This window comes from Platichthys flesus, chromosome 16 (assembly GCF_949316205.1).
Source record: "Platichthys flesus chromosome 16, fPlaFle2.1, whole genome shotgun sequence".
NCBI classification, from domain to species: domain Eukaryota; kingdom Metazoa; phylum Chordata; class Actinopteri; order Pleuronectiformes; family Pleuronectidae; genus Platichthys; species Platichthys flesus.
In genome coordinates, this window is record NC_084960.1 from 20,910,896 (window position 1) to 20,938,633 (window position 27,738).

The window sequence follows — 27,738 nt, forward strand, 5'->3', positions numbered from 1 at the left end:
TCCACAAACCACGTCCTTGTTTTGGTACATTTTCATGAACTCTACGCATTACCAATGAGACGATAGCAGTCACAACAATTTGGTCGCCAAGCTCCCATCTGTGTTCTCAAAGCCTGTCTCTGGAGTCGGTACAAGATCCCTGTGTTAGGCAAGAGGCTGGACCACCTCCAGCTTCTTCTAATCTCAACAACTGGGTAAACATCAGAAGGCCTGGCTTCAGATTAAGCATTTGTGTGTAGGTGGAAATTATTAAAAACAGTTTCAGCAAGGCTGTTAATAATGGCTTATTTCATTTGAGAGATCCAACAAGGTTGTTTCAGGGGGTTTAGATCTGAGTCAAGATTCAGCCTAGATATTTCTGAAAATAACTTCCTGCTGCTTTTGGAAACCACAAGAGGAATCGTGAGCTAAAACAATGAGGTAAAGATGTTCAAAAAGAACAACACCTTTTTACATTATACATACTCATTAGGGAAGGTTAAAATTAATAAAAGAAGATCAAGTATCATTTTTTCTCAAGCATTATGGCAATCACTTTATGACAAGTTTTACCGCCTGAAGAGATAATTTCAGTTATTGTACTTTCCCTTCAGCAAACACAATACAATAACCACAATACAATAAGTGCATTCAACCATGAGGGTACAAACCCAGACCAACAAGAAAGTACAATTTCTTCACAAAAAAGCTAAACTATAAAGTGCTTTAAGTAAGTACCATTTAAGTGCTACAAAATGGTTAGTTTCAAAATTGCATTCAAGGTATAGTCGGAAGAAGTGTGTTTTTAGTTTGCGGCGGAAGATGTGTAAACTTTCTGATGTCCTGATGTCGATGGGGAGCTCGTTCCACCATTTATGAGCCAGGACAGCAAACAGTCGTGATTTTGATGAGTGTTTATCTCGCAGTGAAGGAGCGACAAGCCGATTGGCCGAAGCAAACAATAGTGAACGGGCTTGGGTGTAACGTTTGACCATTTCCTGGATGTAGACTGAACCTGATCCGTTCATAGCACGGTATGCAAGTACCAATGTTTTGAATCGGATGCGTGCAGACACTGGTAACCAGTGAAGGGAACGGAGGAGCGGAGTAGTGTGAGGGAATTTAGGTTAAAAACCAGTAGAGCTGCTGCATTCTGAATGAGCTGCAGAGGTCGGATGGCAGTAGCAGGTAGACCTGCCAGAAGGGAGTTACAATACTCTAGGCGTGAGATGACCAGAGCCTGGACTAGAAACCTGCACCGCCTTCTGAGTGAGAAGGGGGCGTATTCTCCTGATGTTGTACAGCATGAATCTACAGGAACATGTGGTTACAATAATGTTGGCAGTAAAGGCCAAATTATAGTCGTGTTGCACGCACGCACGAATGCATGCAAGACACGCAACACGCCCCTTTCGTGCCCTCTGGCGTCTTGCGTGCGTCCGCCGATTTTTCGAACTATACGACAAAACAACGCGAGCCTCACGCAGCCCGCAAGGCTTGTGATTGGTCGGCTGACTACATCCCATCCGAAGTCTAGTTTCCTGTTTCATGCCCCATAGTACGCGGAAATCACGGAAGATTTAGAAGAACGAATATGGACCAAATAGATGAGCAATTGGCAGAAGAGATCCGAAAGTATGACCACTTGTATAACCAGTAATTGACTGGCCGATTTGTCCGCCAGAAATAGGCTATGAGGAGCCGGAGTGGCGATGTAAATAATAAGTCGACGAAGAAGAAGACGTCTCTTCTTTGTGTGTTTTGTCTTCGACAAAAAACGTTACTCCGCCTAGTGTCCTGGCGGTGAATTGCGTTGCAACACGCGCAACAGTATAAACCAAAACGGGTCCGTCAATGCAGCTGCGTGGCCTTCAGCAGTTGCAGTCGCAGGACTATAATGAGGCCTTAAGGAAGGGTTGGCTATCGAGTGTCACACCCAGGTTCCTAGCGATCTGCGTGGGGGTTAACACGGAGTTGTCAAAGTAAATAGTCAGATCCTGGGTGGGAAAGTGTTTCCCTGGAATGAAAAGTAGTTCAGCCTTGTCAAGGTTAATTTTCAGGTGGTGTGCAGACATCCACTGAGAGATGTCAGTCAGACAGATAGAGATTGATGCTGCTACCTGTTTTTCAGATCGGGGAAAAGATTAGTTGGGTGTCATCAGCATAGCTATGGTAGGAAACGCTATCTCCAAATTGTACCGCCCTGTGTACACTGGATTGTCCCGTAGTGCACTTTTCAATATTTTCTATAACAGTGGTACAGCGATGAACAGTGTTTCAAGTAACAGTGGGTTATGTCAAAGCTGTCGCTCATGATTTAAATGAACTTACAGAGAAGTATCACCAACTCTGCTGTTCCGTTCAGCTGTAAAGACCATCTTATCTTCTTTGAGGTCATGCCTTGATTCCTCAACCCTCAAATGTACTATTTCTATTCCAGAAAACAAAACTAACTGCAAAGTCCATAGTCCTATCAGATCCCAACTAAAATGAACTGAAACATTATGACATTTAATTGAATCAGATTCTGTTTTAACTAACATGACGAGAATATGCTTTTCATTCACATATTTGGCAAGTTTTAAATCAGTACGTATGAGTTGAATCCGACCGGATAGCTTCTAGCTCTGGAAACCAAAGCAAACCACCATCACTGTGTAAAAGTACAGGCTGAGCAAAAATGATAAATAGTAATAATAGACTAAAATGTGCTTGCACGGTTCCAGAAATGTAGTATAATCTGTGCTTAGTGTTTGGAGTAATTGAGTAGCCCTCTTATTCAGGCCTATATTTAGCACATCGTTGTGCCATATGGATTTGTGTGTATTATCCTCCGGCCATAAGCTTATCATCTCTTCATCAATGGGAACTCCTCATATCCGCTTGGCAGTCGCTGTGCATGATGACAGGGAATATGCAGGGCCATTGTTAACAAGGAGAATCAGGCATTCAAGCTTTTCCATAAAAACAGAGGCATGTTGAAAAGATTGAAAGTGCCTCTAGGTTTTGCCAGGTATGTTTTCAACTGCTTCACAGTCACTTAGGTAATATGTACTCATGAATGTTTCCTGTGACAGCATAAAGGAGATTATTAGACTACTTTGAGCTGGTGCAGGCTGGTATTCTAGGATATTTTCAAATATGCTAAGCCTGGCAGTAAAAAATATTGGTTACTTGTGTTTGTACCAAATTATTGTTATTGTTCATGGACCTACTCTTTCATCCAGAGTTATTGCACCTTGCTTCCAGTTGTTGACCTTCTCAGTTTTTTCAGTAACTATTAAATTCTACATTTTTCACTGTTTCTCACCAGCAGCTTATATTTATTCATCCACAGAACCCCTTAGTGAAATCCCACCTACTCTTCATCCAGCATATTAAGCCTAAATGAATTTTGAATAAATGTGAAAAGTTTTGTATTGTAGGTATTTGCAGCTATCACTGTTGACGGTGATTTTTGAAGTGTTCCACCTCAAGTGATAAACACAGAGTTTATCGAACATCCTAATACACTTTATTTGACTGTTTTTAGATGATGTGACATGTTGGCTGTTGATCTGTGATATGAGCTGGGGGGATACCAATCCAAAGGTGGGGAACCTGCCTTTTAAGTAGTTTGTTGAATCATTTTTTGGGCTCATGATAACTCCAGCAATTTGATTGAACTCCCCTAAATTAAAGAAAAACATGATGAAGAGAATTTTAGCAGCTCAAAAACCATTGTCACTCACCTCTAAGGGAATGTGTCTACCTTTTTAAAAATGGCTCCAATAATAACATTACATTTATGAATCAGCAGATTGTTTGACAATGACACATTATTTGCCAGTCTCAGCCGGAAGCATCAGCAATGAAACAGATGCTCACAGGCTTGAACGACAAATGACAGTTGTAATGGATGACAACTGAGGATTAAATTGCTGTTTCTAAATGGAGAGTGGGGCACTTACTCATCAAAGCCCATCCTGCCCTCTTTCACTTCTCTGTGGCTCAACAAGCAGCTGTTAGTGTAGTGGCATACAAATATTTCATCCCACCTATTTCTGTTGTGTGTAAATGTCATTTACTTTACATAATTGCGAGTTCAGTCATACAACTTACATTCATTTTTTTATTGCAGCAGTAGAACATATGATTACACAGGAATGATAGGAGTGATGACCAAATACTTGTAAATGCCCCATCGGAGCCTACATGTGGATGCTGGGGGGGTGGAGGGGCTGAAGCAACTGGTAACACTACTGCAGCAGCAGTGTGAGAAAAGGGGATGATGGGAAATGTCTCTCTGGTTAAATAGACCACCTGATAAGGTGGGTGTGTACTATAGATGGTTGTGGAGAGGGATGTATGTCCAATCAATGATGTATGTCACATGATTGGAGCAGCTCCATTTGTTATTCATAAACTGTAGGAATTTAATATAAAAACAGTGCAGAGTTTGGATTAGAAAATCCTTGCAAATCATAATATGTTTACAAGTCAGCAGAATATTCTACATATTCACTGTTAATGAGGAAATAAAGGAGATAATAATCAGTTTCAATAAGGATGTAAACTGGACAGCTCTGTTGAGAATAAAACATGTTGTGCTTTTGCCACTTCTGCTCCTATGTAAGCCATATTCTGTCAGTGAAAGATTTTGAGATAAAAAAAAAGACTATGATAAAGTACATCATAATTCTCAGTAAGTCAGAATGACTCATGAATTGAGTATTAAGTCAGGATTTTTGTGAAATGTTCTCACTATGACTTTTTTTCCAAAGTTGCGGAAAGGCGCTTGAACAGGCTCTTGATCAAACAACAGCCACATGTTTGTAGTCCAACAGGCGGCTGCAGATGTGCGCAGATGGACTCACTGGCACTCTTGCTGAGCCTTTTTTAATGTTTCGGGACGCTGGTTATGTAAGAGATTAAACGTGCGGCTGAAGGTGGAGACGCGAGGAGCGGACTGTCTGCTGGTGGTGGAATTAGAGGCTGCACACACTCACCATCATGTGGCTGAGAGCTGACGGCTGAAGGCTGCGGGACGTCCAACAGACCCACCGTCTCTTCGGAGAAGCTCCATGCCTCAAAATGCCAACATTCTCCGTCATGTATAGAGGAGCAGTCATCATCAGCAGGTAACACAGCGGGGCTGGAGCAGGGGTTGGTGGGAGAGAGCCAGTTCAAGCTTCAGGCGACTTCAGCTCTGTGTTCAGTGTCGGTGGCGCCGCTTGTGTTGTCCCTCTGTCTGTTGGAGCACAGGGGACACGGACACGTTAGGGTCGGTTCAATTGTTTGTGGAACAAAATAACGGTTTCAGCTATTTTGGCGAGCTGAGCGGGAGCCGCAGCATGGTGCTGCATTATGTTGTGATTGAAAACGAAGATGCTCTGTGGTTAGAATAACTAGTTCTCCTTTGAGAGTACGTGTGAGCGTGTGTGCGTATGTGTGTGGATGGATGGGTGCGCATGTGTTGAGGACAAACCTCTCCGTTTGTCGTTTATCGCGCTCGTGCGCCAAGCGCTAGGACGCGTCTTGTGTTGACTTGTTTGTACAATCGAGGCCATTCTGTAGTCGAACGTGTTTCCTGTATTTGCCTCACTGCTCCTTCACAAAAGCAGCCAGCCATCAGAGGGCGATCACGATGTTTTGGCTTCACTTGTTGGAGCTGCCATGTCCCTCGTTATAAACAGTTTGAGTAGATCAACACAACATACTTTTTTTTTTGAAAGTTCAGGCTTCTCAATGATTTTGAACCTGCCCTGCTTAAATGGTTCACAGTAACACCAGTGCACAAAGAGAACATATGAATTGTAACTGCTTTATGGCTGTTTCCATTGAGGTTTTAGAGGAAGCTTTGCAGAAGTTTTCTTTTTAAGAATTAAGGATGAAATCTTGGCTGCTCTTCGTGTCAACAAAAAATTCAACAGATTAAAGGCAGTGAGTGGATCATCTGCCCATGAACGACTCAAACCCCTTGGTGAGGGCATATAGACTTTAAAAAGAACAAAATACTTTTATTTTATACAATCAAAAGGTTTTAAAAACTTTAAGTTTAATTAAACTCAAACTATGCAAGTCATTCTGGTGTGTGTGTGTGTGTGTGTGGTGTAGCCTCCTTGTTTCAGTGACAGGAAGAAGGCGTCAGGTTGTTACCGGTGAACCCTCTGCAGTTGAAATATTGATAATCCCCCATGTCATTCAGGTGGCAAGGAAGCAGTGAACTGTAGGTGTCATTGCTGGGAGGACATTGGATCGAATTCCCCACATGAATACAAAAGTCTTTCCAATTTACTAAAAAGTGTTGTCAACATGTAACTTAGTTCTGGTTTATCCTTTTCATCTTCTCTGTTTTATATGATATTTAATAGTGTTCAGTAGGAGCAAATGGGTTTTCTGTAATTGCTAATTGAGCCAATGTTAGATAAGGAAAACTGCTCAAGATCAGGGTTTTCAGATCTTGAGCAGTAGGGGAGCGTGGGGTAGTGTGAGACATCGGGTAATGTGAGACACCCACTGTATCTAGGCAACGGTACACATTTGTGGTCATGTGACCATTATGTTTTCAAGCCCCTCCCATTCCCCACTTGCCATGAAGGAGCCAAACACACATGACCACTTTTTTTAAAACAATCATATTTTTTTTTGCCCTTTGTCCTGAAGACATTCTGATCATTTCCATTGCTAGGAAACATCCTGAAATATTGGGAAATGTGTAAGTTTGACTGATATATCATTTTAGCTCGCCTAGACGGGAGCAAAGGTAAAAAATGTCTCACATTACCCCGCTCTCCCCTACTGTTACATACGACTACAGTCATTTCTGCCAGCCTCATCTTATAACTGTACAGTCAAAAAGCTTTTTTTTCGTTAATAAATAAAAAAAAAACATTTATGCTCATTTAACTGTTGTTGGCTGTCTGTAGCAGATACTGCCTGCACCCAAATAACTAAAGGGCCATGTAACAGTATATTTGTTCAATTCTTAATATCTGAATATCTTTACACCATCTCATTTAATTCAATAAATACAAATTATATCTGTGAAAGGTTTATTTTGCATTCATCGTCTTACAAAGACAAATTTGATGTATCCAGGCCCAGGTTCTTAAATGTGTGTATATGTGTTTATATATATTTATATAGAGTAAATATATATATGTGTGTAAATTTGTATCATTATAGGCACACAACATCAAACCAGTTAGTAGTTTTAATGTTGTGCCTGATCAGTGTATACAAAGGCAGCCCTCCGTCATTTAATCCTCTTGCATGCACGGTGTAACAGCCTGGAGATTAAAGCTCAGCTCAGACTATGTGCAGAGGAGGTCATGATGACGAAGACGTCAAGCCAGGACTTAACAAGTCCTCTTACCTAAGTGACTAAACAATTTAATTGTCATTGCTTTCCAAAACAACCCTAACCCTACATTTGACAACTATCCCTGGGGAAGGATTTATTACTGTTCTCTTGGATTAGACTTCATTAGTTCCAAATAAAGCACCCAGGAAAATATATGTTCATACAGTATAATACTTGTCACAAAATCACACCCACAGCAGCAGCAGCAGCATCACCACAAAACTGGATATATTTTCTCAAGTCAGAGCTCAGTGCTGGGTTGCTCTTATGTTAAAAATGAACACGGAACAGTGACATACTTTGGTTGTTTCTCCTAAAGTTTTCCATCTAGAGGTGTATATTTACAACTGCCTGCCAGTAATGGCAGAGAGTGTCAACAAACAGACAAACAGTATCAGTCCAGGGAATAGGAAAACTGTTGAGGATTGTTACTTATGTCTGTTTTTGAACCAGTGTTGGATATTTGTGCAAAACTAAATGACCATCTTTATATATGACTAAAATGTTACATTCCTTACCCCAAGATTTTTAACGCCAGCTGTGTACACAAAAAGAGAAAAAATCCGTAGCAATGTTTTTGTAGCTTTCATGGCACACCCATAAGTGTGATAACAGTTATCAGTCCAGGATAACAATGTTTCGATGGCCTTGCATATTCTTTCATTTATGACTCTGATATGCATAAACCAAACTCTGCAGTTCTATCCTGGTGTTCCATGATTGGCATTTGGAAACGTTCTGTCAGTCTCCTTAGTGTGAGGCTGCAGGAGAAAGCATGTTGGGCAGACACAAGGCTCAGTATTCATCATTATGTTTTGTCTCTCCTTTAATGTGTCATAGCTTTTTTATGCATGTCAAAGTTCTGCTAAATTACAAAGGCCAAATACTGTATTCTCTTCCACATTAGTTAATAATGTTGGTTTTACCCAGTCTAAGTTTACAGATGTGTCTGTTGTTACTGTGTGTGTGTGTGTGTGTGTGTGTGTGTGTGTGTCTGTGAATAGCTGTGTCAGGAGGGACTGAATGAACGGATATGTGTTGTTCAGTGTTGATATTGTTGGCTGCTAACAGACCAACTTAATGTATATTATGATTTGGTGCTATACAAATACAATTGAATTGAATTGAATGTTAGCTGCGTAGGCGATTCATTCATATGTGGCTCAGGACACAGGGTCAATCAGCTAGAAGATGTTGTCCCTGTTGTCCCCGACTTCATTTAAATGTCTGAGTAATCAGATGTCAGGACACATTCAGACCGGTAATTAGTGCTGACTGCTTGGGATCACAAGTGATTGATGTTTATACCATGTCTGAACAGGGGCTTATTTTGCTGTATAACATCCATGTCTCATATAAGACGCTAACATATCTACCTACCAACTAGTTTGGCACAATTTTGAACAGAACAATTGTTAGCAAACTTAAAACACACCTCTTCCGACTATACCTTGATTAAAGTTTAAACTTACAATTTAGTAGCACTTAAATGGCACTTCCTTATAGCACTTTGTAGTTTGGCTTTCTTGATGAAAATCATACTTTCTTGATCATTGTTGTTCTGGGTTTGTACCCTCATGGTTGAATGCAGTTATTTTAAGTCACTTTGGATAAAAGTGTCAGCTAAATTAAATGTATTGTAATGTAATCTTGAAGCCAGAGAGTCTTGTTCTTTTGGAAGGTGGAGCCAAGAGCTAAAACTGAGCATTTAAGAAGAAATGGAAGAATGAAAACCTGTTATTGAAGATCCCAAATTGAGAAAGACTAACCTGTAGATGGCAAAAAAAATTGGCAAGTAATGTTTTCCTACACACTAAGTAGAAGAGTTGGATAATAGCTTTAAGACCAGAGGGCTAGATCTGTTAACTGTCAGTCTGTGTTGGACTTATTTTTCTTCTCTTTTTCTCTCTCCCTGCCTCTCCTCTCCAACTCCTTCATCCCTCCATCCCTCAAATAGGACACTCATGGGTCCATATGGAGTCGACCGAGCTGTTCATTCCATGGAGTTTACAGACTGTGAGAATGGCCTGGGTAAGTCATGTTGTTCTCACTGTTTGAAAGATCTGATTAGTTCTGTCTCTTTTGCCTCACCTATTTCTTACAGAAAACATGCAGAAGCCTCTGTTCCTGCAAACACTGTGCCCTCTCCATCTCGTACACAAACTTTGCTCTGCAATTTTATATAAAATTGTAAATTTTCAGTCACACTAAAGAAACACACATGGGCCCTGACATCGTCCCCCTGTGCAGACCCTTGGACCAAATCTCTGTGGCCATGTGGACTGTGTGTGTTACAAGCTCTATAAATGTGCATGTGCTAGAACGGCAAACTGGAATCTGGTTTTGTCTTTATTTTTCTTTAAGTATTCACACATTTAGGATTCTTTCGTTGTTCAGCCAAACACAACAATGGTCCCTTTCCCCCATGGCATTTAATTAGTCTCAAAAGCTGTGCACATAGAAACCAGGGGCATGCATGGGATACAAGCACAAAGGATTTCTGCTTCATATGCATAACTGTGTTCCCTCAAAGCTAGCTGGGACTGCATTTGATGAGCCCTCGTTTAACCCTCTCCACATGCTTACGACTGCTGGCCACTCACTTGTCATAAAAGTTGGGACTTTGAAGGCCGGAGCTTTGATTGGGCCCTTGGTCAACAGGAACTTTTTTCATTGCAATTGTGGACCTCTGCCATGGCATATTTATTCTAGCCCCAATATGGATATTTAAAGTGTTTCTTTCCTTCTAAATATTGAAACAGCCACTTACACTGTTTAAATATTGTCATGCCTTTACACTGGTGACACACAGTGGCCTAAAGCTCCTTCCATGAGTTCATCCCACTAATTTCTTCAAATATACATATAAATGGTCAGTTGGACTCTGGGGTGAATGATTAGAATTTAGTGCTCTATTGTCAAGGTGGCTTTTTTTATGATATCTTGAGGGAATCCTTTCAAATTCACTAAATTCAGTTCTGCACGCAGAGCTCTGTCCCAAAGATACTGTTTATCACAAACACACTTGTGGGTTTTTTTATGCAGCAGATTTTAATGGGTGTTCTCTCATTTGCAATTTTTGTTGCCCACTTGCATGTCTGCAGCTCTTGGCATCCATGTTTTCGTACTGAAGAATGACAAAAGTTTCACACGAATACACTCCAGTTTACAATCGATATGTTGAGCTGAAATGTGCTAAACGGCTCTGTACAGCAGCTGTGGTTCAGGAGGTAGAGTGGGTTGTCCACTAACCAGAAGGTAACCGCTTCAAACACAGTGTCCTTAGGCAAGATACTGCCTAGTGTATGAGTCTAAGTGTGTAATATAGAGAGAATGCTGCAGGTGACACCTTTTACATTACACAGTCATAAGATCCATTTTAATGCAAAATATTATTCAATGAAGCTGTAGTAAGTCCAGACCACAAACGATCCGGCTCCTTTAATGTTGTCTGCTTTATTCTAAAAGAGGGAACCATGTAACCTTTTGGAGAATGTATCTAGACACTGAAGTGCAGTTACTTTCTGTCCTCAATTATTGTGTCATGAAACTATATTTTGTTGTTGTTTGGGACAATTGATGGATCATTGTGGTTCACAATGGACTTTTCTTTTGCCCTTGTGTTGTGTATAGCAGCTAATTTAGTATGCGATAAGGGATCATGAAAAAAAGTGATGCCACCCATCGAGCATGTCCTTTGCAGCTAAAACGTTAATTTATGTTACAAATCATGGACAAATCCTATTGCTCAGCTCAAAGTGACACCATCATGCATAGCCTTACTGCATCATTCTATCTGGCAATGGAGCCATATTTTGAATAGCTGACACAACATAAGTCCTACTTTTAAAGGGATTTTCTCTAGAGATGCACCGATCAATCGGCCGCCGATTAAAAAAGCCGGTTTTATATCCAATCGGCCGCAATCGGTGACCTGCCGGTCACTGTCGTAATTTCCGGTTTTCGGCCGATCAAACTCACCCGCATGCGTGGTGCGTAGCAGCTCAAGACGCCCAGAGCAAAACAGCTAAAAACTAGCAAGACTCGGGAAGAAAACATGTCGCTGATTTGGACTTATTTCACTGTGTGCCAGGACGACCCAAAACACGCTGTTTGTAATGCTTTCAAGTCAAAAATAAGCCGAGGGGGATCAACGCCTAAGACATTTGGAACAACAAACTTAATACGCCACTGGAAAAGAAGCACCCAGGTGTGTTTAGCACATATAAGGACACTGCCGCTAAGAGGAGGGATGCAGCAGAGTCGCAGCAACCACAACAACCCTCCACCATGGCTGCTATGTTCGACATCAACACTGAAAAGTCCAACGCCACCACTAAGAAAATAATGGAGTTCATGGCTCTGGACGACCAGCGCTGAAATGCTGAAATGCTGAAATGCTGAAATGCTGAAGAGCCAGCATTTCAGTTTGTCTGTATTCTACTGATTTGACCATATTCTGTGGAAATAGTAGGGGGATTGGACACAACTGTAAGTTTTATCATATAATGTGTGAGATTAGTTCAACTTTCAATAATGAGGTCCTCCATGATTTATTATTGACTGGTTGGGCGAGTTGCCAGACACAGATTAAACATTGAATAGTCCAAATTGAAAGCTCTGGCACGTAATAATACAGAAAAGCCTGAAATTACAAACACCATATTCATAAAACATTAGCCAAAGAGTGTGGTTCAAGGTTATTAAACCAACATTTCATACATGTTATGCACTATACTGCCAATGTACAGTATATTTAAAGCTTAACACAACCAATTTTCATTCATACAATTACATTGACTTCACATATAATTTTTATTGCACATAAAGCTAAGAACAAGAGAGGTGAATGAAGAAAGAATGTGATCGCTGTGAAGCGATAAAGATAATTGTCATGTTTTAGATTTAAATTCGAAAACTCTAACTGTGTTTACTGAGTTGTATATCCCCATTTAAACCCCTTATTAAAATGCATTTTGGGTAACAGGTTTGCAATTGGATACTTTTTGACCAAATTACAGTAAAGGTGTAAATGCATCCAATCTGCACTGAGGACAGATTGTGATTAGTTTGGCCACACTCCCCCTGGATATCTGGATGGGAATATCAATCACATATGAATGTCCAAACCAACAAGGCTAGCAGCTACAGGCAGCTAAATACCCCAGCCAGCTAACACAGGAACCCCTCAGTAAGTTTGTATTTAAGAAACCTGTGGGTGGAGTGAAGACGAAACTAATCCAATAGCAAGAAGAATGTCATAGCTTCACCATAATATTTTCTTCGATCACTTTTTTGTTGTTGTTTTAGTGGATGGACGATGTAACATGAGCTGGACAGAGATCAGTTCTCAATACGAACGAGTGCTGATTGATAAATAAGATGCAATATTAAGAATAAGATCCATTTATTCGTCCCAAACACATGCACAGACATGCAAAGGCACACTCATGCAGGTAGGGAAATTTAATCTCTGCTTTTTACCCATCTGGTGCAGGACACACAGAGCAGTGAGCGACCATGTACGGCGCTCGGGGAGCAGATGTTGGGGGAGTAAGGTGCCATGCTCAGGGGCACTAGACAGGGTAGGAAGACTCTTGGATTTTTGAACAGATCAATCAAGGTTCGTCTTTTATTGCCTCTCTGTGGAGTCGAACCAGAGACGAACCAGAGACCTTCTCTGCCCATAGTCCAAGTTTCTGCCACTAGACCACCGCCTCTTTTTTTTTCAGAATATATATATTAACTACCAGATTGAAATGTGGATATGATCAAATGTAAAGTAAGAGGCTGTATCGAGCTAATTGTGTTGATAGTGACACCAACTTCTCCTTTATGGTAAGGGGGGAATGGGAGGGGCTTGAAGACATCACTTGAAATCACATTTGCTTCACAGGAACGTCTGAACTATAACAATGTAGACCGTAGAGCTCTGGCTGAAGCCGGTGGTTTGATCCCCAGCACCTCCAATCTGCAATCCAAAGTGTCCTTTGGCCATGTGTCGATTGTGTATGAATGGTGTGGGATAGAAAAAGCGCTGCATGTATAGACACAGTGTATGAATGTGTGTGTGAATTGAATTGGTGAATGGTACTTGTATTGTAAAGTGCTTTGAGTGATCAATAAGACTGAAAGGTGTCATATAAATATAGTCCACTTACCATTCAGCCTACCATTTATATAATGTAGTACAAGGAGCGATGATACGTATAGTGGCTGAAAGTGTGTGCACTTGTGTGTGCGCGTGTGCGCATGTGTGTGTGCATGCGCTTGCATGCGTGTGTGTTAGACTAAAACAGCAGGTGACACACGAGAGACACAAATCAGCTTATTGTCGTCCAACTTGAGCATGTTCAAGTGTACACACTGTTCTGATACATAAAGTCTAAAGACCCCCCAGTACATCTTAAGCCTTCACAGCTTTGGGAGGGGGGTGTCTGCTGTGCGCACTGTAGCTAACTCTCCTCCTGCATGTCCTACAACGAGGACAGCGCATGCTAATCTCTTTGTTATTGCAGCTGAAAGCTGTACCACCTCAGCGTGTGGGCAGGAGGTTTTCATGGTGAAAATCATCTCCGTCACAGCTGTTTTTGCTGACATGTTGGTGGAATTTCAGTCCTCACAAGTCCAGAAATGGCTCTTTGTTGTTGATGTGTCATTATTTAGTCACTGATCTTCTACATCTTGTTTGCAATAAACAATATTTAGAAGATACTGTGCCTTCCATCATTTAGGATTGTATCTTTATAAGGTCTGTGGAATATTTAATCCTTGGGCAGCATACATGCTCTTGACGCATTACGAGCAGGAAATAATCTGTGAAGCATAATGTGGAGCTGAAAAAGAGGAGGAGAGGCACGCCTTTTTTATATTTGCTCCAGCTGCTTATGCATTGGAATGATTTTTTTCTTATCTGATGACTGGGGGAGGAGAATGCTTTGAGGCTGAACAAAAGAACAAGAAACTGTTTCCCTCAGAGAAGAGCAAGAAGGGAGGAGGGACTGTGATGAGGAACTTTGTAACCCCATTTTTAAGACAGGCGATAATTAAAATGCACCCCTTTGCTGCAGCCCCAATTAGTGTTGCCGTTTTGTCTCTGTGGTAACAGTCCAACGGCAGCCAGAAGCTGAAGAAGCCCTTATCTAGTAGTTAAAAAATGTAGAGCTGCATGAAGCCACTGTAACTGTGCTATAACCCCTAATGCACAGCGAATACACTTACCCTTAAGGTGCAACACTACAGCCAAAACCTATTTTGAGATCTTGGGCTGTTTTGTTTCAATGTCGCGTTTTATTTCAGACTAGTTGAATGAAAACATACATATTTTTCTTTAAAAAAATGTTGTCCTCATCCTGAACCTGAATTTCTTTACAAGAAAAATGTCTACAGGATGAATAATTTTCCAATGAACAGATATCTGTTCTGGACATGTATGCAAATTAGCAGATATTGAATAAGATGATACCTTTTTAAAATCCATTCACACATCCATTATATATTATTATTATCTTAGTACCGCAGGGGCTGCAGCCAATCCCAGCTGACAAAACTCAAGAGGCGGACAGGTTGCCAGTCTCGGCTGTAAGCTATATATTGAATAGGTGCAGAATTGTGTAGTTAACATGAAGTGTGACCATCTCCAGAGAAAATCCTTCTTTATTCTGTCAGTTATCAGAGGTAGCCGGAGTCACAAGTCATGAATTGTTATTACAGAATCGTCTATAGAGCAAAATGCAAAGCCCTGTAATGTAATTTACCAGAAACATGTTGACCTGGTAAGTGTTTTTAATCCTATTCCTTTAAATCTATTCTTCCAAACTTCATGAATCACAGAGGACTAATGCTCGTTTCCAGAGAATGAACACGGTGACTTATATGACCCTCTCAACTCTTCTGTCAGCGATATACCAATAAGATGGCAGCTGCTGCCGGGTGACCTTCCCCTCCTTTCTCTGTCGTCACAATATTCAAAATCCCATCAGTACCAAGTTATTATTATTCATTTATGTGCACTAATTAGCATTTGTTCCATTCCAGCTTTTTGCTGTGGAAATAATGACTGAAATGATGAAAAGGTCATTTGACCTTAATGTGAAATAACTCTAACTTCCTGTATAATAAGTAAGAGCTCAGTGAAACCTGATTGTACGTGATTCTTGCGTCCTTGTGGCTGAGAGTAGGGAGAGTTTTATTATCAAACAAAATCTAGACAATGAGATCCAAATGACGTTTCAATGAACATTGAGCAAGAAAACAAAACTGAAAGTGATTTTTCTTTTCTCAACAGGAATTAAAGTGATAGGTGGAGTGAAGGAGGTCACTGGAGAGGAGTTTGGAGTCTACGTCAAACGGATTTTACCAGGTGGCCTTGCTTCAAGTGATGGTAAAAAACGTATACATCCTCTTACGTATAGGGTATGGGGCAGCTGTGGCTGAGGGGTAGAGCGGTCGTCCTCCAGCCTGAAGGTCGGCAGTTCGATCCCCAGTCTTCCCCTTCTGCATCCCAAAGTGTCCTTGGGCAAGATGCTGAACCCCTCATAGAACAACAAAGTGCTGCTAATAGATGAACTGTATGAATGTGTGTGTGAATGGGTAAATGAAAAACTGTACTGTAAAGAGCTTTGAGTCATCACAACTAGAAAAGCGCTATATAAATACAAAACCATTTATAACAGTGTCACAGATTTGCATTTGTTACTTCAAGTTTTATTTTACTATCTACACCAGAAGAGGCATTCGGGCAAAATATTTTAACAAAACACCAAAATGATTAAAATAAGAAGATCTGTGATCAGTTTGCGGTGGCAGCAGGTCAGGCAAAATATTCCAGATGTTCCTCTCTCGAAAAAGGTTTTCCAGGCTCTTCTTATGGATCCCGAGAATTTCTCAGAGCAGATGAGTTGTAAAATCTCTCCTGTTTGCTCTGATACCTGCTGTATTCATCCACAATGTAATTTCAGTGTCAATTGCTTTAATACATTGATAGAGCTTTCAGTTGAGTTAAAGTCGCTGGTGTGTCTGACTCGGTGGATGGATGCACAGTAATGGAGTTTGGTGCTTACATCGTATTTAGTTTCATATCATAGCAGAGATCTTGGCAGTCCTCAGCCAGAAACCTGAAAACATAAGAATCACCCATTTAACCACCTGCATATATTGTATCAGTAAATATACATATCATATGTGGGATAAAGAAAATGAAACTGTTTCCATGTGTTCACATTTGACCTTGACTGAGCAGTTCCATTTCAAAGTGTAGTGAACATCAATGTCATATTGCTAAATACTCTAAAATAGTATGTGTTGTATAGTATTTAATTTGTGTCAATGATGTGCATGCCACCAGAGTGAACAATATGTTCACCACACCCATTAGTCCTCAGCCAGAAACTAAGCTGCATTAGCATCACTTTTTTACCCAAGTGCATGACTCTATTAGTCAAAGCCAAGGGGTGTGGGTCCTCTCATTAATACATCAGTCACAGTGGAGCCCTGACAACTTTAATATCTCATTTGTATGTTTATGACAATTTCTATTGTATATTAACTTGAGCTGTGTTTGACCTCTGTCAGGAAACCTGTTGCCAGGGGACCAGATCTTGGAGGTGAATGGAGACAGTTTAGTAGGAGTCACAAGCGAAAGGTAATCCTATAAAATCTATATGCTTACATCTTTGTTCGAACGCTATGATTGAATGAGGTGATACTGTTACAAATATGTAAATGTATGTTTTGTCTCTGTTTGTCTCACAGAGCTGTGGATGTCCTTAGAGCAGCCTCCGCAACCAGTCACATGCGCCTTCTCATAGCCAGAGATGAGGAGGCAAAGTAAGACGATGGCAGACACAAGGCACAAGACAATGCAGGCTGTGCAAAACAGAGTATTCAATCCTAGGGTTAGGGTTAGTATGCCAATCAGCCACAACAGGCTTGTGGCTGATTGGCAGGAAAACAAACGTTGGGAATCTGATGCTAAAAACTCCGACAGCCAAACACAGGTGGAACATGCTGCAGGATTATGACATAGGCCGGTGAACAATACTATAATACAATTTAAATGTTTATATTACACTTTGTATTATTACTTTCGGTAAAAAAGCACTAATTGAACTATAACCAGTGTGGGTTAAAATAAGGTCAGTGTCGGCTGTCAGCATCACAGATCCCATCCTTTCTCCAAATCCTTTTCAGACAACATGATCCTCGACTCTGAGCTAATGACTACATAGGTAGCGGTGGATTTGCATGTACGTATTCAAATGAGCAAGAGTGTTGCAAATGAACGTGTCAAGTTCTGCCTGTAAATCCTCAAAAGGAGACTGCGACACAGGCAGGTTTTACACTTCAGCTGTTAGAGCGGATACATGTCAGAAATGAGAAGCTACTAACGTAACAGCATTGAGAGACAGCCTGGATTTACTGGGTAGATCCCAGTGTGACGTTGCAGAAGTGCACGCATGTGAAGGAAGTGGATGTGATGTAGTTTTAAGGTGATCATTATTCTTGTGTAGTGCTGGATTCTCACAAAGTGGTGTCAGTGGTGAGGGTCTACCCACCCCCTCCTCTTGACTTTGTGTTGCATGCAAAGGGAGAGACAGCAGACACAGGGAGGCAGCTTAACCCAGTGCAGAGCTCCTGACAAGATGAGCCATGTGTGTTAATCTGTGCTCTGTGCTTTAACTACCCTGCAGCCTGGGGTAGAGGAGGAGGTGGGGAGGAATGACACCTGTCTGTCTGTAAATGCAAAACAAAACTAGTTAAGATCAAATATTATAATAAATGAATAATTATTGGTTCATCATGACCTCAGGCTGCTTATGAATATTTGGAAATGTTAAAGATGGATAACTTGCATGGGTTTTTCCGCTTTATAGGATGTAATTGTTTTAGCTCAAAGCACTTTTTTCGTGCACTCTAAATGCCCCAATGCCCCACTCAAATATGACACAGATAGAAATGAAGTAAGATTAGATTGTCTTGGGTTATTTTCAATTAAAAATATAAAGCATGGTGAAGATATTGTTGATCAAATGGTTCAGGGATTTGATTTGATTGCTCAAACGTGTGCATGATGACTTGCTGTGCAGTAAGTCTCTGGGGAGTGGTATAGTGGGGGATACCACCTGCACTGCCACCTGCACTCCCTCGCCAATGTTGTTTTTAGGAGGCCATTGAATACATTTCACCTCATTTCTTATTTAGAAATGAAAGTTTAAACCAAGTGCCTCCCAAACTGCCCCATCTGGCGGCACTAACCACAGGCTAATGAGACCATGAGCAGTTAAATGGGTGGTATGAATGATATTGATGATAATAATATTCAAAATCATGGTATAAAAAAACACCCAATTCAAGATGAGTCATCGAAATATTTTGATATCACAGAAGGAGAAAACAATAATTCAATCAATCAATCAAATTTTATTTGTATAGCCCATATTCACAAATTACAATTCATCTCATAGGGCTTTAACAGGGTGTGACATCCTCTGTCCTTAACCCTCAGCAAGAGTAAGGAAAAACTACAAAAAACCCTTTTAACAGGGTAAAAATATGTAGAAACCTCAGAGAGAGCCACATGTGAGGGATCCCTCTCCCAGGACGGACAGAAGTGCAATAGATGCCACGTGCAGGAGAACATCATCAATAATCAAAGTCTCTAGCAGCATTGATGAAGCACAGTCCATGCTCAGCAACCATCTAGACCACGATCCACCATCCAGACCAGACACCACTTCAGTCCTCAGTCACCGCCCACCGCCGCCCACCAGGAGGACCCATCACAAGCCACCATCGCGGTTCTGGTCCACCGCCCATGCCCAATGCCAACGCGACACAGGGTCCGCCACCAGCACCACGATCAGCCCACATGACTCAGAATCCGCCACACTGGATCCAACACCGCGACCCCCGGTGCGCGATCCACAAACCGTAATCCATGGTGCGGCCACAGAGGCCCTGGATCTGCAGGTGATAAAGCAAAGGGATTCCGGGGAAGGGGGATAGGGATGGAGAAGAGGAAGGAGAAGCTGGAAAGAGAAGCTCCGTGTGTCATGGGTCATAAAATAGAACAAGTAACGTTCTGGAGCACTAATTAGCTCTAACTATAAGCTTTATCAAAAAGGAAGGTTTTGAGCCTACTTTTAAACGAACAGATGGTGACTGCCTCCCGAACTGAATGTGGGAGATTATTCCACAGCCGAGGGGCTTGATGGCTAAAAGCTCTGGCTCCTACTCTACTTTTAGAGAATTTAGGGACGACAAGTAGGCTTGAATTCTGGGAGCGGAGTGCTCTAGTGGGTTTATAAGGTACTAACAGCTCTTTAAGGTATAAAGGCGCTATATTATTAAGGGCCTTGAAGGTGAGGAGGAGAATTTTAAATTCTATTCTAGATTTAACTGGAAGCCAGTGTAGCGATGCTAATATTGGAGAAATGTGCTCTCTTCTCTTTGTTCTCGTCAGGACACGTGCTGCGGCATTTTGGACAAGCTGTAGAGTCTTTAACGACTTCCTGCTGGAGCCTGATAATAATGAATTACAATAGTCCAGTCTCGATGTAACAAAGGCGTGGACTAGTTTTTCTGCATCTTTTTGTGAAAGGACATGTCTAATTTTTGAAATATTACGCAAGTGGAAAAAAGCGGTCCTAGAAATTTGTTTTAAGTGACTATTAAAGGATAAATCAGGATCGAAGATCACTCCCAAGTTCCTGACTGTTTCATTGGAAGCAAGGGCAATGTCCTCTAGCGCAGCTATATCATTAGATAATGCATCTCTAAGGTGTTTGGGGCCAAGTATTATATCCTCTGTTTTGTCTGAGTTTAATAAGAGAAAATTGCGGGTCATCCAGGTTTTTATGTCCTTGAGACATGCTCGAAGTTTAGTTAATTGATTACTTTGTTCAGGTTTTATTGACAAATATAACTGGGTGTCATCCGCATAGCAGTGGAAATTTACCGAGTGTGTCCTGATAATGTTTCCTAGTGGAAGCATATATAATGAGAATAAAATTGGGCCGAGCACAGAGCCCTGTGGAACACCATGATTAACTTTGGTGCGCACAGATGCCTCATCATTAATTTGCACAAATTGGGAGCGATCAGAAAAATACGATTTAAACCAGTTAAGGGCGGTTCCATTAATGTTAATTAACTGTTTTAGTCTTTGTAATAAAATTTGATGGTCAATTGTGTCGAATGCTGCACTGATATCTAACAGAACGAGGACAAATAGAAATAACCAAACTCAGCGAAAATTTTCTGGATTATTTCCATTCTTGTCAGTAAGAAATGAGTGGACCTGCCCTGCTAGTGGCACCTCTAACCAAGTTATCTGGTGCTGCTGGTTATGAAAGAGCTGCAGTCCAGGGTCGTCTTTTTATGCCGTCCAAGAACAATTTGTGCTCTTATTTACCATGGAGCCGATGTGACCGCATATCATAATCTGCTTAGAGACAGCAAATTCAAGTCATCATGCACAGGGGCTGTCATATTGAAAGTCAGATTTCCAACTCTTCTAATAACCTGTACATAGATCGTACAGAGCAGCAAAAAAAGCCCAGCCTTTACATCAACAACCTTCTAAACATTTGTCCTTTTATTTTTTGAAAAGGAGAGAATTTGCTGAGCTGTTGGAGAAATATGGATCCAATGGTAGCACCGGCTCAACACGCAACTCCCCTATCCAGCAAGGTAGGAAACTGCTGCAGAGTTCCTCCACACTCACTCCTCTTTCCGCCAGCACTCACTGTGATGTAAGGTGGGCAGATCTGCTGTTCATTCATCTGTGTATTACTACAATCTGCACAATAAACAGCACTTTCTCTAATAAATGGAAGAAGCCTCAGAAAGTGCATCAGAATACGGATAAAGAAAAAGTGCCATTTACTGTGTTATGTAATAAGGATGACAAAAAATGTATGAAGAATATGATCTGGGAGGACATCAAGCAACTATCTGGTGCTTCCAAATTAACTTTCTAGATTTGATGGAACACTTAGCCTACAGGGTAGATGGAGTAAGTCGGCCTTTAGAAATGGCTTATGACAATGCTCTTGTCCATTACACAATTACCAACATCTGTTTCAGTCAGGAAGGAGGCAGCCAGCTGGCACAGACTTGTCGACACAGGGTTTGTGCACGTGAGCACACTTATGTGCTCTGTGCAGTTGATGGTGTTGATACATCAGACCTGATCTTCAAAATGAGGAGACATAGATTTAAAAAAACGTATATGAGGATATATGATATAAAGCTATTCACTGAATGTTCAAACTATATCTGGCAGAGTTACTCTCTGTGGCTCTGTATACCCCAATATAAAAATTGCACAGTGAAAAATTGTACTGTAAGTTTTTCTTCTCTTTGAAGCTTGATCTCTGTGAAATCACTCACAATATGATGCCTTTTCAACTCATTTTATTCAAGAGTCCATGACATACCTGTTTATTGCTGAACAGCAGCATGAATAACTCCCCCACTCTGAGTTTAACCTTTGATTCTGAGGACAGGAAAGATCAGATGTCACGGCAGTGGATAAAAAAGAAAAAAAAACAGCTCTGGGGTATATTTGGCTGCTCTGCAGTTGTTTTGGTCAGCATACTGAGTTTTATTCAGTGCTTAGGGTTGCGGAGACTTAAGAAATGTTTGACAGGACATGTTTTTCAGTAGAGCGACTCTGTGCAGCTGGAGCCATCTGTGGCAGCTCAACTGATGAGAGCTTCTTTTGTAACATCTCTGAGATGAGCACTACTCCTCCTGTAGAAGAAAGTGGGGCAGCAGTGGCAGAGGGGTAGAGCGGTTCAATCCCAGTCATCCCCATCTGCATGCCGAAGTGTCTTTGGGCAACCTGCTGAACCCGGAATTGCCCCTCATAGAAAAAATATCTGTTATCCTGCTCACACTATGACATCCTCTGGCAGGGGCCTATTAAATGTTCCAGCTTCTCAGCCAAAGAGCTCTAAGACTCTGGAAGAGAGTGTCTGGGGAAATACAGATTCAACATTAGTAAAAAAAAACTAAAAACATACTGCGTTCTCTTATTTTACATATTTCTAGTTTTAATTATTGTAATGCATGGTCGTGCTTACATTTTTCGATCATACATTTTTTCTTTTATTACTGTTTTCTTTTTTTTTATTTGTGATACATTTAGTAAATTTGTTTGTGTGTCGCTGCTGTATGACTTGGTTATGGCTCACGAATGCGGTGTGTTACTCTACTTCCATAGACATGTACCTATCCTCATTTGCTTATCTCTATCATTTACTGGCAGATACTGTGTAAAGGCTGACCACTTGTATAACCCGTCACTGACTGGCCGATTTGTCCGCCAGAAATAGGATATGAGCAGCCGAAGTGGCGATGTAAAGAAACAGTCGACGAAGAAGAAGATGTCTCTTCTTTGTGTATTTTGTCTTCGACAAAAAACGTTACTCCGCCTAGTGTTCTGGTGGTGAATTGCGTTGCAACACGCGCAGCACGTAAGAGAAGCATAAACCAAAACGAGTCCGTCGATGCAGCTGCGTGGCCTTCTGTGGTTGCAGTCGCAGGACTATAATTCGGCCTTAAAAACCTATACGTAACATTGTAGATAAGAGACATATGAAATTACCACTTCACCACTGGTAGGTCAGTGGACATAGGTATCTGCTAGGAAAAGGAGTAATGAGTCATTTGGAAGTCGCACATAGCATCAGTATATCATAATCAGCAGCAGCATGTGTCACTATGAATTGGTAGATGCTGGTAAAACAGTCAAGGCCCACTAAAAACCAGTGGGGACACAGCTATGAATCCGAATATGCCACAAGTACAAGAGCAGCATACCATCAGCCACTTGTAATCTCAATTTGGTAAAATATCTTTACCTCTTCTTTTTCTGTTTCATGTTCTGTGCCACTCCAAAGGCAATCGTTTCCTGGAAAGTATGTCATCCGGTTCCTCGTCTCGCTCTCAGAGTCCTTTGCTGTTGAGCCCAGCCGGCTCTCAGAACATGTTCAATAACAGTGGGCCCATGTTGCGCTCGCTCAGGTGAGAGCGATCAAAGGATTGACATGAACCATCACACTGCTCTTCTCTTGTTAGGAACAGATTTACTAACTGTTTGGTGGATTTGCACATGTACTGCTCTCACCAACTGGGCTGCTTAAACATGCTTTTTGAAATCATCCACAGCTAGACGCTCTATCCAGCTCAAGCAGAACATGTGGACACATCAAATAAAATACTTTCGCGATCATTGGGAATAATGGAAAGTTAAAAAAAAATAGTTATTTTCATTGCAGTAGTTCTGTGCTAGAATAAGAGCCAAACTACTAGTGAATACCTCACATTGGAATGAGAAACATATTCAGGTCTTAGAAAGACTTGACTTACAGTTATTTGAACATTATTAACGTTTGTAGGTTTGTGTGGGGGTTTTACATGAGAAAACACCAAATGAATTGAGTGTTATTAAAGGAGGATGTCTCTTCATGTGGTACTACCTCCTGATGAGGCCCATGCTTATCAAAGATTATATAAAGACTGAGAGCTTCCTTATTTACTATCAATGAGTAGTAATTACAAGCTTATTGGGACAAATTTCTGGATTAATGACCCAGTGATTGTAGAATATGGTCATGCAGAATGCAACGTTAGTGAGTGCTTTATAATGGCTAAGAAAAAACCCAAATGCTCCTGACATTCATTCTAATAAACAATGAATAAGTATACCTTTATATAAAGTGTTACACAAACTGGTATGTTCTTCCTATTACCTGGTAACCAGTATCTCCTTATATCAATGTATCTGTGATAACGGCCAATCACCTAAACTCTATTCATTAGAGTACACTAATGGCAGTAAGATGAATGTGTCTCACCCTTTTCGGTGCTTGAGAGTTTGATATCTGTGTCTGTGTGTTGTCAGTCACCCAGGTGAAGGAGTCATTCAGCTGCTTTCAGTGGCACGATCCAGCAGTTTAGGCATCACCATTGGAGGGGGCTCCAACCGGCCTGATGGCCCTGCTGTCTTCATCCAGGAGGTCCTGTCTGGAGGAGACTGTCACCGGGTAAGAAACAAGGGCGACAGCTTCAAATACACAAACTGAAATTAAAATCTAAAACTGCCTATTTTAAATGACAGGGAAAGATTAAGGATGTGTAAGAGGGAGTCATGTTTTCGCGAGTGGTGTAAATAAATAAACCATTATAAATGCAAGCAAGTTGTAAAATATATGCAGTGTTGGAATGTTGTGCTGCATTTATTTACTTTTTATTAATCTGAAATTAAATTTTTCAAACTGCATCAATTGTTATTGAGCATCGGGGGTTACAGAAGAACATCCAGATATTTGAGAGACACACAATATTCCCTGATTTACATCCATTATATATTTTACAATGTGGCCAACAGTTGCCTGATTTCATCTGATGACTGAGTAATTGACTTCTCTATGTTTTGACAATGTTTCCATTGTCTCATTTCCGATTGGAGGCACTGCTTAAGATTTTAGCAGAATTTTAGAAACAAACATGATGTCTCAAAACAGCATGCATCATACTGTTACACCTTGGCCCCAGAGCCCTGACTGGAGGACCACAATAATAAAACATAACTGAGATGGATGCAGTGCAACAGCAAGGGACTGTCTGTAGTGAGGTGGGGGAAACATGGTGGAGGAGGCTAGTGCAGAGACAGAGGGATGAGGAGGGAATGAAGAAGTGCATGTGCAGCTTTGGCAACAGATTAGTGTGAAATACTGCTGAGCCATTCTGAGCCATGCAATCTTGATTCTGATTCTGTGACTAGCTCTCTGACCTGGAGGAACAGTAACAGCCAACACACACACACACACACACTGTGGTCACACACCCAATCATCACACATACTTTAGGGCCACTGTGGTTCAGGGGGTAGAGCAGGTTTCTCACTGAATGGGAGGTTACTGTTTTAATTCCCAGCATTTCCAGTCCACATGTCAAAGTGTACTTGGACTAAACAGTACAATGGTTGACTTTAAAGCATTTTATATATATGCAGTTTATATATAGCCCTAACCCTGAATACAATTTAAAATATGTATCTTATAATGTTTTCTTAATTAACATCAGAAACTGAAGGTAACATTACTGAAAATTGATTACAGCTGTAATGTAACGTTTCAGCTATTTAGTTGCTACTTCTGGTCACTTTTTTTACATTACATGTCATTTGGCTGACGCTTTTTTGTCCAAAGCGACTTACAATTAGTACACTCAACATTCATGAGCGGCCATTTAGGGGTTCAGTATCTTGCCAAAGACACTTCGGCATGCAGATGGGAGAGAGTGGGGTTTGAACCGGAGAAAGCCTTCACTTTTCATTCAATTTCTGAGCTGCGGGAAAATACACAGTGTATTTCACCATCATGTATGGTGATACAATTTAAATAGCAATAATGAATGAAGAAATGGAAATTCCAAATTTGTATTGATAAGGTACATGAGATATGAGAATATAGTCTTTATTTGCTATTCTGATTATAATCTTATACATCACCCAGTGCTGACATTGGAGGGGGTTGTATGTATATTATTTTATTTATTAGATTGTCCAGCCCCACAGTTTTAACCTTTACATCGGAGACATCGTTGAAAGAAAAGACAGTAAGCCAAGGTTCCCCTCATTAAAGTGAGGGGTGGATACCTCACTTAATCGTGCAGTTAGTCTCAGCAACACAAGGATCTCTATCTACTTCTGAAATGGTGTCAACGTGGAATCGATTTCAGATCTAAGTGCTGCAGGTTGCCATCACTTGCCATCATAAACCTAATAATAGGTTTATAATTTGAGGAGCACAGGTAGAGTAGAGTAGAGCCATTTGAGCTTCTCTCAATCAGTTAAAGACGTATTTAGTGATATTTATACATGTTATATCACGAAGTTAACTCCACCAAGATGTACTGAAGTTTTTGAATATTTATACATTGTCCTCATGTAATGATGTTAAATATGCAGAACAGTTTGCTTAAAGTTCTGACTGTGTTGTCAATACAGCTTAAACCTCCTATGGCATTTTAAAGACATGAACTCCAGAGGATGTCCACAGAATTGGGACTGTACTTTCTCCGGAGTTTGCCTTTCACACATGAAAAAAATACAATGAAAGATTTTCTGCTCGGACGCGTTGACAACAACACAGAAACTGTTTTTGTTTAGAGCAAATCACCACCAGTGTCTGCACTTTCCACAAAAAGCTCTTTTAGTGGTAAGGGCAACTGGTGTAATAATAATTATACTCATTAACTTCATTGATATACAGGGCCTTTCAAAATAAAGTTACAGAGTGCACACACATTGCAGACAAAAGGAGTCATCAAGGTGCAGTATGGTCATTGGAGCACTAGAACACAGCGACACAGACATCAGAAAATATTGTACCATAATTTCACCTGCATGTCATCAACAAGATACTGCTAGTTCGCTTCTTAAACTGGACTTTAAGAAAACCAAGAAGAACCCACTCTGAAGATTTGCGGCTGCACTCTGGCTCCTAGTGGAGCCGCATTTTAGAGACTGAAGGCAGAAGTCAGACCATGATGATCTTTATATGTGGTAATTAAAATGTTAAATTAGCAAAAAATGTAACTGTTAACAAAACGCGACCAAATGTGATATCACTGCTGCAGATTATTCTGCACCAGGGCATCACCCTGCTGCTCAACTAACTAATGTGTACTGGGCCACCTACTTAGCTGACCTGCTCCAGTTTCTCAATTAAAAAAACGTATTTTCACACTTCTCTGTGTCACCTTCACCGATCAACAGTGATCACCACATCATGATTGAAACCTTTCTTTAAACTGTTACATTTTTCTTTCCAGCTCAACTGGATTATATTCATTAGGCCCGTCCTGACTCCTTCCTGGGGTCGCTTAAGGGTTAGAGAACCAAAACAGTAAAGTATCTCCATATATCCGGACAGGAAGCTGCTGGTAAAACATGTTGGATGAGCTGAGCACCCTGGACGTCAGAGGGAGCGTTCAGCCTTTTACTCCAAGTTTGACCGACACAAACCAGCATGCGTTGGTTAGTGCTCCTTCATGACAAACACTGGAGGCCTTCATGACTGCTCAGTCTGACGAACAAGCAAAGGAATGCTACTTGGTAATAAAGGCTGCATCAGGATATTATGTTTGAGTTTACCAAACTGACATAACCCTGTGAAATGCTGACTTTGTATCAGCCTTCTGATTAGAAAAGGCTAAAACACACTTTAACTTTTGCCCTGTTAAAGGATAGTTCTGGCGTTTCCGCAACAAAGCATTTGGTCAGGCAGTGCACTGAAGACCTGCGTGCATTCACTGATCTGCATCAGCTGTTTGATTCACGCTTCACCATCACTGGCCCGTTCATATTAAATTAACTCTAAGCCTTAAGGCGGCTGCAG

At 41.0% G+C, this 27,738-nt stretch overlaps 1 protein-coding gene across 2 annotated transcripts in view; it reads left to right on the top strand.

Moving 5' to 3' along the window:
* Positions 1–4,946: 4,946 nt before the first annotated feature.
* The window catches only part of si:dkeyp-72e1.9 (syntaxin-binding protein 4), a 42,783-nt gene continuing 19,991 nt past the window's right edge, over positions 4,947–27,738 (top strand). For both annotated transcript variants that reach the window (XM_062407880.1, XM_062407881.1), the window contains exons 1-8: positions 4,947–5,099; positions 9,282–9,355; positions 15,612–15,707; positions 16,898–16,967; positions 17,078–17,152; positions 20,937–21,016; positions 23,233–23,356; positions 24,237–24,378. In XM_062407880.1, the coding sequence (XP_062263864.1) occupies positions 5,053–5,099; positions 9,282–9,355; positions 15,612–15,707; positions 16,898–16,967; positions 17,078–17,152; positions 20,937–21,016; positions 23,233–23,356; positions 24,237–24,378 (708 nt within the window). In that variant the 5' untranslated portion in view covers positions 4,947–5,052. The remainder of the gene's footprint in view (positions 5,100–9,281; positions 9,356–15,611; positions 15,708–16,897; positions 16,968–17,077; positions 17,153–20,936; positions 21,017–23,232; positions 23,357–24,236; positions 24,379–27,738) is intronic.